Source organism: Galeopterus variegatus, unplaced genomic scaffold (genome assembly GCF_000696425.1).
Source record: "Galeopterus variegatus unplaced genomic scaffold, G_variegatus-3.0.2 Scaffold2731, whole genome shotgun sequence".
Classification (NCBI taxonomy): domain Eukaryota; kingdom Metazoa; phylum Chordata; class Mammalia; order Dermoptera; family Cynocephalidae; genus Galeopterus; species Galeopterus variegatus.
The window spans coordinates 190556-209517 of NW_007728842.1; the positions used below are offsets into that span (position 1 = coordinate 190556).

The window sequence follows — 18962 nt, forward strand, 5'->3', positions numbered from 1 at the left end:
AATTATAGATTTTTTTTTTTTTTTTTTTTTTTTTTTGTCTTTTTCCGTGTCCGGCAACGGATCACAACCCTCAGTGTCGCCCCCATGCCGGACCGGGACCGGCAACGGGATCGCAACCCTCAGTGCTGCCCCCGCGCCTCGCTCACCCAGTGAGCGGGAACCGGTCTGCATGTGGGATCTGAACCCTCGGCGGGAGCGCCGCCGCGCTTCCCAAGCGGCGCACCAGCGCAGTGCGCCACCGGGCCGGCCCTAAGATGATAGATTTGATAAAATATTATAATTTAATTAGCATACCTAATATTTGTATTTCCCAAATCTACATAATCTAATTATGGGAACATTCTGAGTCTTTTTATTTTCAAATATTGCACATTTCATTTTCTCTCTTTCTACTTCTTAAACACCTACTAGATGTAGCATTAACCTTCTCATTCTATCCTTTTTTTTTTTTTTTTTTTTCCTTTTTTTTCAAATATTGCACATTTCATTTTCTCTCTTTCTACTTCTTAAACACCTACTAGATGTAGCATTAACCTTCTCATTCTATCCTTTTTTTTTTTTTTTTTGTCCTTTTTGTGACTGGCCGCACCGCGCTCAACCAGTGAGCGCACCGGCCATCCCTATATAGGATCCAAACCTGCAGCAGGAGCGCTCCCAGCGCCACACTCTCCCGAGTGCGCCACGAGCTCAGCCCTTCTCATTCCATCCTTTGTTTCTTGTATAATTTCCATCATTCTTAATTCTCTGTGATACATTTATGCATTCTCATTACTTCTGTATATTCTACCTTCTAATTCACTAGCTTCCCCAGTTTGTCTAATCTGATTTTCAGTCTATGAATTGAGTTTTTAATAATGGCCATAATTTTTGTTTTTAGATGTTCTGTATGGACTTTTTTCATGAATGCCCAGGTTTCTTTATTTCTAGCACCTCATTTTTCTTATGTTTTTATTTCTTTCATTTCTCTAATAATTTTAAACATAAATATCCCATAGTCTTTATTGAGTTATTATATTTTCTTCGTTTTGGGCAGTTTGTTGCCTGAAATTTCTGCTGACACTTACTCATGGTAAGTTTTTCTTTATAAATTAGTTGTTTGGAAGAATCAGAATGCTGTGAATCCTGAGTTGAGTTGGTGTGTTTCCAGACAGTTTTGCCAGGAGTCTTAGGAGAATGAATGCTAGGGACCATTTTTTATGAGGTCTTCTTAGATCATGCCTGACTTGTAAATTTGAATTATATACAAATTTGAGAGAGGGAAGGCCTGTGATTGTGAAATGAAAGCTTTTTGTCCTTTTCCTCATAGCTGGTAAACCTAGCCCTCCTGAATTATAAAGACTGGAAATCTCTAGTTAGTCAGCCTATCAGTGCCCACTTACTAGTCTGGTTTTAGTTCCCTTTTAGCTTTTTCTTTGTGTAGGAGCAGGGGGTACGAAAGTGTGTAGAAGAAAATCAGGCTGCAAGAGTAGGATGCAGCTGGACTGACTCATATCTATTGCCATGTAATGAGTAGTAAACAAATGAAAAAGCAGATAAGCATACCAGTATTAATGCCTTTGGGTAACAGAGCCAGCTAATGGTCTTCTTTCAGTGGCATTTAAACATGATTAGAGTTACTGATCGATGACTTACACCTGTTATTCCTCATCTAGTACATGTCTGTGTTGCAAAGTGATGACTGTAACACGTAGTTATTTCAGAAATAATTTAATAAATATTTTTATTAAAAGTAGTACTTCTTTTTTGTTTTCAAACTTGTTCAATGCTGTGTTAATACGTCCATTTGAGGTTCTCAAAATTATAATAATTACCCCTATATATATATATTTTTTTTTTGTATGACATAGACTAGGTAACAAAAATGACAGTAGCTGTGATTTTATTATAGTCATCTTTTCCCACTTGATACATGCCAAACTCCCTATCTCTTCACCTTTCTTCTTCCTTTTCCTCTGTAGGAAGCTGCTCTAAAAATAGCTCGGGTAATAGATGTTCCACACATGGTCAAATTGCTGAATCATTTAGTTTTTTTATGCAGTGGAAATATGGAAAAGTGTCAGAGCAGAGTAGGACAAGCATGTTTTTCATGTGATTATTTATTATTCTTCTGAAAAGTAAAGAATTATAATTCTCTCACAATCTTGTAGTAAATAATTTTATTTAAGTCTTTTTAAAAAGGATCATATTTTCGAATTATATCAAATGGTTTTGAATCTTACTACAAAAATGTTTTAAATGTGATTTCAGAATTATATGTTATTTAATGTTATAAATCTAAAAGAATGAGCAGATTAATAACAGATGAGCTATCCATATTCCACTATATGTAAATACTTTATTTCATCTTTTTCTCACCTTAGGTATGTTAATATTCTAGCTGCTTTGTAATAGTTTCTCTGCCTATGAAATAGTTACTTCCAGAAAAGAAGTGTTGGGAGTGTTTTTAATGCTTGACAGTAAAATAAATGGGTTGACTTTTTCCCAGAGATGAGGATTTGGCTTACTTCTGTTATCCCTAACCCCCATTTCTCCTTTTCCCATCATTCCAAAATATTATATCATGTTTTGGGGATAAGCAGATTGTTGAATGCTAGCTCCCCCAAAATACCACTGGAATAACCTGTTGATAAAGCAAAACTAAAATGTTTTTACTTAATGGTAAGTAAAAGCACAAATCATCAACATAGTTTTGGTCATATTTTTGTGGATAAAGGCAGATCTCTTTTTGAGATTTCTTGGGGTTTTGGTTTAGTGTCAGTATTTCAATACAGTGGCTTAATTAAAATTGATACATTTGTAATATAATAGGTTAGAATTGGTGGACACAGCAAGGTGAGGTTTTCAAAGTGAGTCTTAGACCATGATGTTAAACTTTTGTTTTCCCTGGGATTAATGACTGTCTCATTTTCCCCATTAATTGGGGGTTCTGTTTAACTATCATTAATTAACAACCAAACTCTCCAACAGCACTCTAAAATTCTTCTCCATATGGACAAAGACAACAGACAATCTACATTTCATTTTTACCCCTTGGCATTACCCTTTCTAAAGCCTTCTGTCCTCTCTCTCTAATGGAGACTGGTTGCTGTTAGCCCTGCTATACTGATATCATCCTTGGATTTCTCTTTGTCTTTCTTGGATGGTGAATCCCACTCCCTGGATCTTATATATTTTCTATTTTTTATTTACCCTCTCATATTAGAAGAGTCATCTTTTTTTTTTTCCTTTTTGTCTTTTTTACTGACCGGTAACGGGATCACAACCCTCGGTGTTGCGCCCGCACCACGCTCAGCCAGTGAGCGGGAACCAGTCTCCACATGGGATCCGAACCCTCGGCGGGAGCGCCGCCGCGCTCCCAAGCGGCGCACTCTCCAGTGCACCACCGGGCCGGCCCAGAAGAGTCATCTTCTAGTAGTTTTTAACAAGTCTTTCTTCTGTAAATAATTCATGCATAGATAATTAATATGATGAATATATGTTTTCTTTTTGTCTATTGTAATGCTAGGATTTTATTACAAAAATATATCTCAGAATTGCTAGAAAAATTAAAGAAATTTTATTTTCTTACAGACATGAAATTTGTAACAACAAAAATTATTGTGGGTAATTATTCTGCATTTTAACATACGCTATCTATGTAAGCGGTTATAAGGATATATGTAGTTGAATGCTGATTTTTAGTTTTTCAATTTGTTGTGAATATTTTTTGTAACTCTATCAGGTGATGACAGTTAATGTTTTTGAAAATTTGATAAAGACTACTGGTAAAATTTTGTTTCATAAGTGAAGATAAATAACAAAGCATTATAATTTTATCAAATGAACTTTTAAAAAACCTTTTCTCATAAATTATAGCCTGGTGTAATTTGAGGCTTGGTTTTTTTTTAATAGCAAGAAAATTGTATCTTGAAGGTGGTATGCCAGAGCTCAAAGAGACAATGTATTTTTTTTTTTTTTTAAAGACACCTTGACTCAAAGGAGATCCAGGCTACTACCTCTCAGTTTATCCCAGTTGGGTGTCGGTAACAATGCTCATGCCCAGAACTGTCTCATGTAGATTCCATGAAGAATTTGGAAGAGATTCCCCAAGAGTACAAAGAGGTCTTTCAGTTTGGCTGTAACTTCATGTTTCTAGAGACGAAATAGGAAGCACGCTGCCATTTCCTTTGGAAAATAGGGCTCTGGAATAAAATGAGCCCTACCACTATCTATCACTCACTTCTCCATTTGTGGGAATATCAGAGAGAGGTATCTGGAAGAGATTTAAGAAGTCTGGCAACATATAAAGCCTGTCACCCATTGAGGGAAATTTGGATGCCATCCTGTTTTCTGCAGATAGATGCCTTGACCGTGGAAAGTTCTAAAAATCTCTACCCCGTATCTGTGGAACAGGCTTTTCAGGGGTGGGCCTGAGAGTGGTAACGTCAAGTGAATGGTATACATAGCCAGCATTTTGATTATGGGCAATTGTATTCATTTTCCAATGTTTAGGGTCTAAGGGGTTAAGAGAAATTTGGAGGATGGTATGCAGGGAAGGTTGGAGAACGTCTTAAGCAGATTCATTTTTCCTGTGCTCTCTCAAAACCATTAAGAAGTGTCTCTGCCACAATTTTATCACTTTTATATTTTCTTTGTTTGACAAGATTTTTTAAATAAATACATGCAGCATTTTGGGAAAAGGTAGGCTTGTCTATAATTTTAATGCACTTGCCTTAACTGTTACTGAGGACTTGGAAATAGTTTTAAAAGGGGGGAAGAAAGATGATTACTTATGGAAACAATAAAACACGTTTTGATTAGGTTTAAATATTTGGTCACAATAATATGTAAAATTTATATACTTTTATTTGTATTATTCAAACTCATATAACTGGGTATTACTGTAAATGATATTTCCCTTAAAAATGAAAAACATTTAAATGAGAAATGTGTACTCCTGAGCTACCTTCCCACCCTACCCTTGTTCTTACTCTGCGACAGCCACACATGTTCACGTTTTCTCATGTGAATATTGAGATTGTAGACTAGATTATTACTTAAAAGCTTCCTCTTTTAAGTAATAACCTTAATAAACTTCCTCTTAAAATTCTGTTATTCCTGTGTATGTCATACTTTTCAGGAGTTTTGTGTTTTTTCGCTTAATGAAATTAGGTAGCTTTGCTTGTATTTGTTTTGTGATTTTAAAAAATCATTTAGGCCTAAATGTCAGTATTTGCTAAGAGTAACTATTTTTAAATAGCAGTAGTGTGGTTTTGGTGTGCTGTACGTAAATATGACAGGGTAGATTTTCGGTTGTAAGAACCTCTGATATGTGATTCGATTGGAAATTGCCCTTACAGTACCCTTCAGTGACACTTTAGTTTTATGGGGAGAATTGTTGGTATATTGGTTCATTTGTAACTGAGCAGTATATTTCCAAGGGTTTTGAAAATAGTGAGATAAATAGCTTGGAAATTCTCACTATTGTTTGGAAGGCTAATTGTATAAATTTAAAATTTAAAGCTTCTGAACAGCTTCCTTTTAAAAGTGATTTTTAACAAACGTTTAATCGTACTGTATGTGTGCTACGTTTGAAATGCTGAAGTAGCATTTTGGCGTCTTTCCCAAAAGCATGCTTAAAGAGGCTAGCAGCAGCGTCTCTCCCTGTCTCTTCAGTGCTTTTTACCTTGCGAGTGGTGCAGCTTGTTCTGCAGATGTTCTGAAACCCTCCCATTTAATCTGCAGTGGAGAAGAATGGAGCTCAATGTCCAGCAGAAATCAATGGTGTAGCAAGGTCACAGTAAAAAGAAATGACTATATATTTCAACAACTGAGCAAGAAGGCATTTATGAATTTTTTTCAACTGGTAAATTTTTGCTTTCTGTTTCCTTCTAGAGAGATGTGGATAATTTGCCCTGCCTCCAACGTCTGTTTCTCAGCTTCAACAATATATCTAGGTAAGTGGAGGCTCTCAACTTGTCATTTATTGATAACTTGATTGTGTGAGTTCTAACGCTTTACATTAAGATTGTAAATACCTTGGAGAATTTTATTGACATGGGAGCTTTTAAATTGGAAAATTATATGACAAAGTTCTTTGTGGAAAAATGAAGCTCTTGTATGCATTGCCTTTAATGCTAAAATGATGAAATTAATGTAGCACGTGCTTTTTATATAATTATACTTTTAGAGTTGTTCTGTAAAATGTGTATACATGGAAATTTCAACGTATATTTTGCTGTTCTTTGTTTGACATTCAGTGCACAGATCAATTGAATTAGAATTTCCTTCATAAATTATCATCTATAATTTGCATGGCTACTAAGCAGTTTTAATACAGCAGGCTATATTTGTCATCAAACTGCTTGCTAATTAGGCCATAACTGCCTTCTAACTTAGTATTCCTACTTAGAATTAATGCTTCTAAGAGACAGTATATTAGAATATATAAATGTATAAATTTTGTTTTCCAAAGATTTAAAGCATATCATCCTTTATATTGTAATAATGTCTCATTCAGTGTCAAAGATTTAGTGTCTTCTCATTCAGTGGAAGGTTTCAGAACTGGAGCTGACACATACAGTCAGACTTCTCAATGCAAAAGGACCTTTACTTCTTCCCTAATCTTTCCTTCTCCTCCTTCCCTCTAGTCACTTAGTTTGAACTACTCTTTATAACTACTCCTCCATTCTTTAGTTTCACTTCACCTCTTTGAACCTGCTTTTATATAGAGGGTAAAAATAAAGGTTGGGGCATATCTCTTCCTGAACTCTAGGTCTGTGCTTCTGATTATTAAAAACTAACTTAGTTTCTGTGCATTTTCTGTTCACATCTTTTTCTTCCTCCATCAGACTTAAGTGTTAACCCCATCATCCTGTGCTACATCTCTAAATGACAGAGATTATCTCAAAATGTTGAGCTTTGCATATAGGGCATTATTTCAAAGAAAATATGCATAATCTTTCTCTTTTTTCTCTTCTGTGGAAAAAATATTAAAGATTTTTTGTAGACTTTTTATGTTCTTCTCAGTTTGCATTGAATGCAGTGTTCCAGCTGCCTTCTGTCTTGAGGTAGGATTTCTTTTCAATGGTAATGGAAGGGATACTCAATTTCCTTTAGGGAATCTCTACCTACAAACCAGTAACAACTCCTTGAAGAAAGTCTCTCATTCTTACAATGTGTGAAATATTAACTGTTTAAGGTGCTACATATACCCTTGATTCCTGCAACCTATGGTGGAACTCATTAATTCTTTTGCTTCTTGTCTTGTTTATGGGGAGCAATTTAAAGAGAGGTATAAATTTGTGTATATAGGGGTTATGATGTTCCCAGGTCCCCAGGATACCCAAAGTTCTGAACTCCTAAACTCCTCCCTCTGTAGGGAGTTGGTTTGGGTTGCTTGTATCTGGAGAATTTTTTTTCCAACCCAGAAAGGAGTTTTATCCACCGAGTTAAATAAAGATAAAATTAATGGGGTTAATATTTACCACTTTTTTACAAAGCATGATTTCTCAAAAAATTGAAAATTTCAAGGCTTTTATTCTTTTATTGATTGCTTTCTCAGTGTTTCTACAGGGGCTTAGCCCCTATATCTTCTTGTAGTGTTTCAAACAATCCGTTTTTGAGGCAAAGTACATTTTCTGCTCTGTTTCTGTTGATCCATGTAGTCTAGAAGGTGGTATAGCAAATACTTTGGGTCTGAGGGGGGAAAATCAGAGAGTGAGCCTTGAAAACAGTTTTTCGTTCAAGACATAAATATCTCAGATAGTTGGGCTATCAGATAACGGGTAGTGATAAATGTAGTATATATTCAGGGCCCCGTTGCCCTGTTATATGTCCTGGCATAATAGAGTTGCCAGGTTTTACAGTTCAGTGGCCCAGGGGTGACATAGGTCAAGAAGACTAGGAACAGCAGAATAAAGCCAAAAGTTAGGGCCTTTTAGTACTGCCTGTGTAGAACCCTCAGATAACATCCAGCAAATGAAAATATCCAATTGTATACCCATTTGGGGGGGACAAAAATATATTGTCTATTTTACTGTAAGACTTCCTAGGTTTTGACCAAACTGTTGGATTCTTAGTGTTCTATTCGCATCAACTATAGGGTACTTGGTGGAAATTCAGAAAGTTCCAAAATGTGATGGTACCCTATGGAATTTAGAAAGCTCCAACATGGGATGAATGGGTGCCTATATCTAATGGTGGATTAATCTTGAGCATGGGGGACAGATCCTTTTTGTACATTTTTCTACAAGTATTAGAACAGTGCATTTAGTTCTACTAGTCAGCATGCAAGATACATTTAGTGAATAAATGCCAAATATCCATGTCTATGCATCTGAATAGAAATAGTGCTTCTGGTTAAGTATATCTCAGAGCATTCATAGTCTAATGAGGAAGACAGAAACACAAATAGGTACTTATAATACAGTGTGTTAAACTTAGTTGTAGTGATATGTAGGGATATTAGAAGAGCATAGAGGGGAATGTAAGTCAGCCCAGGAAAGGGAGGTCAAGAAAGCCTTCCCAGAGGGAGATGGTACTTGGGCTGACCTGTAAGTGAAGAATAGGCCTTGGCAAAGAGAGGGTACTTGGCATTCCAGGTAGTGGGCACAACCTGGGCAAAGTTGATGAAGAGGTTGCAAGGTGGACTCACTAGATTCATCCTGTGGGGACCTGCAATAAAATCCCAGCCCTTTCCTTCCCATCACTCCCACACTAACCACAGGCCTTCCTCTACCCCGTGTGGTACTGGAGGGGCCTATCAAAGTACATTTTATGATGATCACCCTGGGAGAAATATTCTGTGGTTAATCAAGGACAGCAGTTATATCTAATTCATCCTTCAGACATATTCATTTCATTATTCAGCTCTCTTCCAAGGTGCCATTTGTCTGGTTATTTTGTTTTTCTTAGCTCTCATGATCTTAATTTCCAAGTAGTTTGATTGCATATGTTTTTTTCTAGCATTTTGTTCTCTTCTTTTTTAAGGAGACAACATTTTGTTTGATTTCTAGAATTTACTTTTTTCCTTAGAGTTAGTATCTGTATTTGTTCTTTAAATAAAACAAAAGAACAACAACAAAAATGCTCTTTCTTTCTTTGTTTCTTTATTTCTATGATTTTTGGCTGGCAGTTCATATTTATAAGTGAGGGACTAGATGGATTTGTTCCCCTAACATAAATTTTTAAAAATCACTGTGAATATAAATTATGAGTACAGGATCTCTGTCAGCAGAAGACGTAGTAGGGAGGGAAAGGATATCTACTCAGTTGGGCTTTCCTTTAGTATGAGCACAAGAAACTTGCCTCCTGGGAATTGGGGCTACCTGTTCATCTTGGCCACCAGAACTTTCCTAGAGTACTACCCTTCTTCTTCCTTATCATTTTCAACCTGGGGACAGTTCAGGAATTAGCCACTCTGAGAATAAGGCTGTCAAATTGTTACTAAGTCCTTCTGTAATTACCTAGATGATTGACTCACATCTGCTCCCAACACTTGCTGCCTGAGTTAGGGAATATTCTGAGGCTCTCCTGGAAACACTTACTTACAATGTAATGATCGTGTCCATTTCAGGCTCTTTAGCAGTTTGGGGTTTTACTGATTTTATCTGCTTTAGATATTCCCAGAAATTCCTTAGTGTTCTGGTTTACCAATGGAACTCTTCCTTGTTTCCAGTACTGCTATGGATATTGTCATCCTTTTATGTTCAGTCATTTCAGAAATTTTGAGAGGATAGAGAGAGGAAAAATCATGTGCTCAGGCAGCCATTCTCATACCTGTCCTTCCTTTGAGTGACTTCCCCAAATAGGCTACACATAAAAATATCCTTGGAAGCTTTAAAAATATTTAATCCCTCGTTCACTGCTAGATAATCTGCTCCAATCGATTTGTTTTGTTTGTTTGTTTTTCTTTTTTATTAGCATATTCATTGTTACGAATCATACTTATTCTTTATGCCCCTTATCCATTCTCTCCCCTTCCCCCTCTCCTCCTCTAATAACCATGGATTTGTTCTCTCCATCTGATAGATTAACTGTTCCTCTGTTGGTTTGTTGCCTAGATAATTTGTCCAGTACTGAGACATGTGTGATCAAGTCCTCCCCTATTATCATAAATCAGATGTTTCTTCTATTACTCTGGAGTGTGCTTTGTGGAGAGAGAGGACCACTTCTTTTTTTTTTGGCCTCTGCTGGTGCCTCTCCTTGTGTCAGTGTAGTTGAGTCTGGTGTGCCTTCTGCACGGTGACTGCTGCCATAGAGACTAGCCACTTTCGTGGCAGCCATAGCAATTGCAGTAGCTCTGGTGGACTACCCATGTGAAAATGGCGTTTTTGGTGTAGTCTTTACCTGGTTGCAGCTGGGTTTGGCTTCCTCCAGCTCTACACCTGAGGCCCCCGACTGGGCCCCAGGGCAGTGGTGGCAGCTTGCCTAGTTGCAGCTGGGCTTGGCTTCTGCCAGCTCCACTCTTCAAGACCCAGTTGGGGCCCCAGGGCCATCGTGGCAGCTTGCTTAGTTGCAGCTGGGTTTGGTTTTCCCCAGCACCATGCCTCATTCTAAGATGTTGTTGTAGAGCAGATGGCAGGGAGAAGGAGAAGGGAAGGAGGGGGGGAAATAGGGTAGGAAGAGGGGGAAGAAAGTAGAGCATGATCGAGGCCCATGGCTCCCCCCTCATTTTGGAAGGGGAGACCAGGGGGCTTCCAGTGGCAGCAGAGTCATCGCTGAGCTGTATGCAGATGTCAGGGGGGTGTGGCTGAAGCCCTCGGCCCCCTACCACCCCAGCTTGGGAGCCCAGGGCACTTCCTGTGGCAGCTTGGTGGTCATTGCTGGGCTGGTTGCAGATGTCAGGGGGGTGTGGCTGAGGCCCTTGGCTCCCCATTGCCCCAGCTCAGGAGCCCAGGGAGCTACCAGCAGTGGCTCAGTGGTTATCGCTGGGCTGGTTGCAGATGGTGGGGGGCTGTGGCTGAGGCCCTTGGCCCCCCACTGCCCCAGCTCAGGGACCTGGGAGTGCTTCCTGTAGTAGCTCGGTGGTCATCACTGGGCTGGTTGCAGATGTTGGGGGGACATGGCTGAGGCCATCGGCCCCCCTCCACCCCATCTTGGGAGCCTGAGGCACTTCCAGGAGCAGCTCAGTGGTTATAGTTGGGCTGGTTGCAGATGTTGGCAGGAGTGTGGCTGAGGCCATTGGCCCCGCACCATCCTGGCTCAGGAGCCTGGGGAACTTCCAGCAGCAGCTTGGTCGTCATCGCTGGGCTGGTTGTATAAGTCATGGGACATGGCTGAGGCCCTTGGCCCCCCGACAACTCCAGCTCAGGACCCAGGGTACTTCCTGCAGCAGCTCAATGGTCGTTGCTGTGCTGGTTGCGGATGTTGAGGGGGCATGGCTGAGGCCCTCGCCCATCCGCCTTCCCTGGCTTGGGAGCACAGGGTCCTTCTTGGTTTTATAGGTGTTCTCTGGTGGTTTTAGACCTTTACTTGTGAATATCAAATGTTGTTTCTGATTTCTGGGTATTTTGATTTTTATTTCAGTTCTATGTTGGATTATTTGCTGTTCCCACCACTTAAACTCTGCACTGGTACTTTGCTTACTTGTTGTCCTTTGTTTACTTCTAAAATAGAGGAACTTCCTGTGGGAACCAGCACTTGAGCCCTGTAGTTGAGCTAAATTCCTTCATTCCTGCTGTTTCCCTAGGGAAGGCTTTTGTGCAGCTCAGGTTTTAATGGTTGACCTTGTATGTACTTCTGGGTCTTGTGAGGTCTGGTACACCTGGGTGGTGTGGAAACGCTGGTCTGGGCCTGAGTCTTTTCAGCAGACTGCACCCCCTGCAGTTCTGTATTCCTGACCAGTCTCCACTGAGTGGTCCTGCACTGACTGGAGGGCAGATCAGCTGTCCATGCTGTGCCCCAATGTTCCCCCAGTGGGCCTGTCTCCCCTATTGCCCACACTCCAAACACTTCCCATAGGAGGGGCCGTGTGCTGGTCCCTTGTGATGACCCACCAACCTCTGAGTGGTTCTGTTTTTCTGTTGTCTGTGGCTCCTTGCTCCTATGTGGGTCCATGGGAACCCTGTTGGTGGTCTTGCTGGCCTGGGGGCCACCAAGGCCTTCTTCTTCCCTGCAGCCTCCAAGCAACCTCAAGCATACAAAAGACACAGCTGCGGCTTTTGCCAGCTCAGCTCTTGCTCCATGTGCTCACCAGAGCCAGCCCTGAAGTGGCTGGGGCTCAAAATGGTGGGAGCAATCCCTTTTTTCTCTCATCATGGTTTCTCCTGCCTTCATGAACTCCATAGGTCTCTCCGCCTCTTCCCCTGAGCTCTAGCAGCCCATCTTGGCTGTTGTTGCTCTTTAATAGTTGTAAATTGTTTCATTTGTGGGAGAAAGTAATGCTGGGGACTGTCTATTCTGCCATTTTGACTGGAAGCCTTCTCCAATAGATTTGAAATAGGGCCAAGAATCTGTATTTTATTGAAGCTTCCCAGAGGAGTCTGATATGTGACTCAGTGCTAGATTTGGGAACCACTGAGTTATGCCACCCCAAAATGAGAATACAGTAGTCCCCATTTATCTGCTGTTTTGCTTTTCACAATTTCAGTTACCTGCTGTCAACTGCATTCTCAAAAAAAAAAAAATGGAAAATTCCAGAAATAAACAATTCATAAGTTTTAATTTACATGCTGTTCTGAGTAGTGTGATGAAATCTCTCACAGTCCTACTCCATCCTGCTCGGACATGAATCATCCCCTTGTTCAGCATATCCACACTGTGTGCACTACCCACCATTAGTCATTGAGGAGCCATCTCCATTATCAGATTGGCTATCATGGAATGGCAGTGCTTGTGTTCAAGCAACTCTATTTTACTTAATAATGGTCCTAAAGCACAAGAGTAGTGATATTGGCAATTCGATATGCCAAAGAGAAGCCATGAAGTGCTTCTTTTAAGTGAAAAAGTGAAAGTTGTCGACTTAACAAAGGAAGAAAAAAATCATGTGCCGAAGTTGCTAAGATCTATGGTAAGAAGGAATCTTCTACCTGTGAAATTGTGAAGAAGGAAAGAGAAATTCATGTTAGTTTTGCTGTTGCACCTCAAACTTCTAAAGTTATGGCCACAGAGTGTGATAAGTGCTTAGTGAAGATGGAAAAGGCATTACATTTGTGGGTGGAAGACATGTAAAGAAACTTGGGTACTATTCTTTGTTTCAGGCATCCCCTGCGGGTCTTGGAATGTGTCCCCTGAAAATAAGGGGGACTACCATGTCTAACTTAGAGATTGCTGTTTTATGCAAAATTTCCCCTAAACTTTCACAAGGAAAATCTTTTTAAATGAAAATATTTATCAGGGATAAGTATTTGCTGCTAAGGAGGTAATTTAAGATCTATTGCCCAAAACAGAGGTGTTTCATTAGTTTCATCTCTTTTCCAGTAAGACAGTTATTGAATTCTGTTATTTATTACAAGATTAGGTTGGAATTGATTCTTCTCTCCAGTTTCTCTCTTCTTTCATTTTTCAGTGTGAAAAATTTTTACAAGTTTTATTTGTTTTGTTTTATAAACAAAAGGAAGAAGGGTCTTATAATTCTAGTGACTTCATTGACTACAAGGGAATGTTTGCAATTGCTTCTAGAACTGAGAGGAATTTAGTATCAATGGGAAAGGAGTTGAATACTAATCAAGGTCAAATATCAGCTTAGGACACTTGGTTTCATGCAGTCTTCTTTTTTAAAATTGTGGTAAAATATACATAATATGAAATTTACCATCTTAACCATTTTTAAGTATACAGTTCAGTAGTGTTAAGTATATTCATATTGTTGTACAACCAAATCTCCAGAACTCTTTCCGTCTTGCTGAAACTCTATACCCATTAAACAACAACTACATTCCTCCCTCTCCCTGGCCCCTGACAACCGCCATTCTACTTTGTCTTTGTGAATTTGACTACTCTGGTTACCTCATGTGAGCGGAATCATACAGTATTTGTATTTTTGTGACTGGCTTATTTCACTCAGCATAGCATGTGTCACAATTTCCTTTCTTTTTAAGGCTGAATACTCATGTATTATTTTTGAGGTACTGTGGAACAGACAAGAGGGAGTTTGTAAAATGAGCCATGCCTACCTCTTCGTCCTCATTGCTTTCCCGTAGCGTTCTAGACTGAACTTCCTTAAACATGACATGTTCCCCCTTGCCCTCTCAGTCTTTTACCATGGCCTTTGACAATAACATTTTCCTACCCTTTCTCTGTCTGAATAACTCCTGATTACCCTTTAGAACTCAGATTAAATGACGCTAAGTGTTCTCAAACTTTAATATGCATAAGAATCATCTGGAGAGCCCGATAAATGTAGCTTTGGGGGACCTATCCTCCATGGACTCTTAATTCAGTAGTTTTAGGTGGGAGTCAGGAATTTGTATCTTCACTAAGTAATGTAGCTGACTTAAAAATACCACTGATCTATATTTTTCAAACTTCAGGTCAATACCCATATAGGGATCCTAAAATCAATTCAGTGGTTCAAGACCAGGAAAATAAAAATGGAATAGAAAATGTCAGAGTCTGTCACATATTGTAAGGGCAAATATTGTTTCATGAAAATTTTTCAGTTTTAATTATATATGGGTATGTCTATGCACATATTTGTGTGTGTATTATTTTGCTATAGATATTATAAACTGGGTTACAATGTAAATACATTTCTTACTACAGGTTGGGTTAAAAAGTTTGGATAATACTGTGGTGTCTTGCTACATGCTTTCATAGCTTCTTGTATTTACACTATTATTTCAGTGTTCATAGTTTATTATACTTTCATTTTAGATTGTCCTTCATGCTGGACTGTAAACTTGGCAAAGGCAGAGGAATATATCTACTCTGCTCACCACAGTTTCTCCAGAATCTAGCACGTATATGCTCTTAGTAAAAACATTACTAGTGTATTAAAAAATATTTATAAAAAGAATTAAATCCTTTAAATAGTAAGATTTTTTTCTGTGGTCTGGGAACTTGATTTGGTGAGTCCCCTTTCATGTTTTCACTAGGTCATTCGGACTTTGTTTAATGCCTGGACCTATGAGGTTTAAAGACATAAGCAAAGTTCTCTTGGCATTTGTTCGGGTGTCAGTTTATTGATTTTTCAGTAAAGATCTTGCGAGAACTTCTAGATATGAGAAAAATCTATGGAAACTAAACCTTCTAAGGTCGTGGTATATCAAGGGTAGGGTAGTGGGTATGGTCTGCCCCAAGGTACAGTCAGTAAGGAGCTGCAGTATCTGTAGGGCATTTAAAAACAATAATCAAATGGACAAAAATAATTTTTTTCATTACCATGGACTGGAATTTATAAACCATGTCAGTGATAAAATAAACCTCTCTGCCAGGGTGGACCTCCCATATTTCCTTCCTTCCCTGGTGAGACAATGCTATTTGGACTCAGCTTTCTCTATATGATGTCACTGAAAATTTTAAACTACATTTCCATCTTCTTTTTTGAGTAAGCAGTGCTGTTATAAGTTCTCTAATGGCCTCTGTTATTAATTATAGTATAGCTAAAGGTCCCTGAACTGCAAGCATTGGCGTATGACTTTTCCTTCATCACGGTTCTCCAGGACAAGATTATTCTCCACACTATTTTCAAAATTTTACTGAAAATGGTTCATAATTTTACCCTTATCAGGAAGTCATTCTCCTTGCATTTTTCTCAAGCTATGCTTCAACTTGGTAAGTCACCCTATGTGGATTATACATCCAGAAAAGAACCTATTTCTGTTTGGGAAAGTCAAAGAGCCTCACACTGCCCTGTAGTCATCTCATTTAGTACTAGTAGTATTTTAAGGAGGAAATTATTCCACTGACCTTCAGAATGTATTGATATTTGTTATGAGCTCAGGTTGTAACATAAAGTGTTCATATAGCTGAGATATAGGTCTTTACTCTTTTACCTTCCAGGACTGGAAGTGTCACTTACATTGTTTTGGCTTGAAGGAAATTTATTTTCCTTAATTCTAGCTAGTATCCAGCATACTGTTAGAATGCCTTCCCTTTTTTCTTTGTGGCTTAAGATAACAGATAACCAACACTGTGTGAATCTTTTTACTAGCTGATTAAAATGGAGGAAATCAACTATGGATAGATCTTTCCTGACTGCCTGCTAAGAAAAGTTTTAAATTTGAGAAATGACTACATACTTGTTAAGGAAATTTCATTGTCAGTACACATGTATCTATTTAACTCCTCATGAGGTGTTTACCTAATGGTTGACATGTAATTGACCTTCAGACAAATATTTAATTGCATTTTTCTAAATGTGATGGGCACCATCGAAAGAGGACCCACAAAAACAAATTCTAAAAATAGGGGCTTTTTAAAATTCACTGCTGCTTGTCTCCTTTGCTGTGTGCAAAACCTCCTTAGTACATTAAGACATATAGTCAGTCCCTTAGCAGCTTTGACTGTAACCTAGCTCCAGCTCTTGAATTCTTTTAAATAGAAAATAGGTGAAAAGATACATCCACAACTTCAGAAAAATAGACTTTGAGGTAAGATAAATTTGTTTTATTATGCTCAGGGTTGACATAATTATAGTATCTTTATTTTATTAAAAACATAGAATTTTCATTAAAATAACTTTTATATAATCTTCCACTATATACCTTATTTCAATACAGGTATTACTTTATTATAGTGCTATTTTTCCTTTTAGAGATCAAAACCAGAAATTATTCTAAAATATTATAAATTAGAAAAATATTTAAAATGAACCAACTTCATTTTCCCCGTTGTTTTTAGGACATTCAGTTTGTTATATGACTTCTCTGGTTGTAGTACTTTGTACTCTGATATATAGGCTTATTTTAATTTTTCTACACTAAGTAAAAATTTACATATTTAGCTAATTTCCTCTGATTACTGTTTTAGTTTTTCATTATAGTTAAAATGACTTTTTATTTTTGTTAGTTTCAAGTGTGTTTTTTGATCTCATGCTAGGGAGATTACTGACTAGATAGATGGTATAGTAACACCATGTACTGTCAACTGGCAGTATTATTGAAAACATTAAAGATATTCTGATGTAAGGAAACTAGCATTACTGTCATCCACACAGTAGAACTTTGAAATTGTAAGATTATCCTATTAATATTTCTTTAGATGAATGAGCATTAGAAATGAACTTATTTATATGCCTTATATATCTTCATAGTATTTTGTACACTTATAAATTCTATAAATGTTTTGCTTTAAACTAGCATTCTAAGGTGAAAAGAATACATTTGCTTTATATATTCTAATTTACCAATTTGCATACAGTGTTTACTGCCAAGACAAAGTTAAATGACATGAATAGAGGTTAAAGGCATCATTCAGATGTGTTATCAGGGTGCACCTGAAAACAGGTGACTCTCTGATTGAAGCAAAGTCAGAGTTTTTGTAGGATATTGGAAAGTTGTGCATGTGACCTTGTGGTTATACCTTGTACAGCAGTTTTCAACTTTAACTGCTACTTGCTGCTGGGTTTTTGTTGTTGTTGTTTTCATGCCTCTTGCTTGAGACCTCAGTAAGCATCAGAATGGTATCTTCTGACAGCAGTTTTTGCAAACTTTTTACTATTCTTACATGCCTTGTTTTATTATCCTCTTTCTTTCTATCAGCATCTATAGTCATTTAAAGCATTAATTCTGTAGGTACAAAAATACATACAAATGCTGTCATGGATTTTGTTCATAATATTATGAAGTGGAGACTTTATAAAATATTGTTGGAACTAATCTTTCCAAAATTATAATTATTTGTAGTTCAAAGATCACTTTTCATCAATGGATTTTACTAGTCAATTGGAGGGTTTCTCCATCTGTACTTTCTCTACCAACCTATAAATATATATACATGGTTTTGAACTTACAGAAAATTTTCCAGGTACTCATCGTAATTGTAAGGTTTCAGTTTCATTTCTGTAAAGTTTGTGTGTGTCTCTGTGTGTGTGTGTGTGTGTGTGTGTGTGTGTGTGTGTGTGAGAGAGAGAGTGAGTTTTTCTAAAAAGAAGGCTTCTTGAACTAAAATTAAACTAAAGCCTCGGGAGCCGGCTGTTTGCACACTTTGTCTCAGTTTGGGTTCACACATACATAGTTGAGAGGCTGATAGCTATTCTTGGCAGTGAATTAACATTTTTAAAAGCATTGGTGTACCAGAGGTCTTTTTGGGTTTTCTTAATGTGAAGGTTCTAGAAGTTGCAGGAAAATTTTTGGTGCATTTTACTAAAGGGAAGGGCCTTGAGTCTTAAAATTACTCATGATTAAATATTGGGTGGTTGTTTCTAGGTTCAGAAACAAACAAGTGTAATAAATTGAGACCAATATGTGTTTTATATTTCCTTTTTATTTTGTTCTACAAATGTGAGGAAATCCAAAGTACATTCAGAAACAAACATAAGGTATTAGAAGATTAAACCCAAAATGCATTTAGAAACAAACTTAAGGTATATAAATAATTTCCTCTAGTGCTATTCCTTATATTACAGAAATACTTACAAAAGGATTTGAAGTAGTTTACAATTAAATACCAAATATAGTGAACATAACATTTGAAACAATGGTAAATGAACATGAGCCAAATATTGAAATGACTGAACGTTGGTCAGTTAATTTCCTGAAAAAACTAAGTTCAAAATCAATTATGCCAGAATCCTAAATGTATACTGATGTCGGTAGAATTTTCAAGTTTGATCTACTGGAGGAATTTTTGTTTATTCTTTATGATTCAATCCAAACCCCAAACAGCATAATTATTTCCTTTTCCTACTATCTCTTCAGTACCTCTTAGAGTACAATAATATCTGTTTTATATGTGTCTGTTGAGAAAATAGGATAATTTAATCAGGCCCCCTTGCCTGCCCGTCCAGTTGGGGGTGGTCTGGCGCATTCTTTGTAAGCAAATTGTGGGGGGGGGGGGGGGGTTAGTGTGCTTGCGTGGCACCGCAAGTTGGCTGGGGT

At 37.9% G+C, this 18962-nt stretch overlaps 1 protein-coding gene across 1 annotated transcript in view; it reads left to right on the plus strand.

Annotated features, from left to right (window-relative positions):
- LRRC49 (leucine rich repeat containing 49) overlaps positions 1-18962 on the plus strand; it is a gene marked incomplete at its 3' end in the record, with an annotated part of 100851 nt that overhangs the window by 29952 nt on the left and 51937 nt on the right. The window contains exon 9 of the mRNA XM_008582828.1: positions 5875-5936. Coding sequence (XP_008581050.1) covers positions 5875-5936 — 62 coding nt within the window. The remainder of the gene's footprint in view (positions 1-5874; positions 5937-18962) is intronic.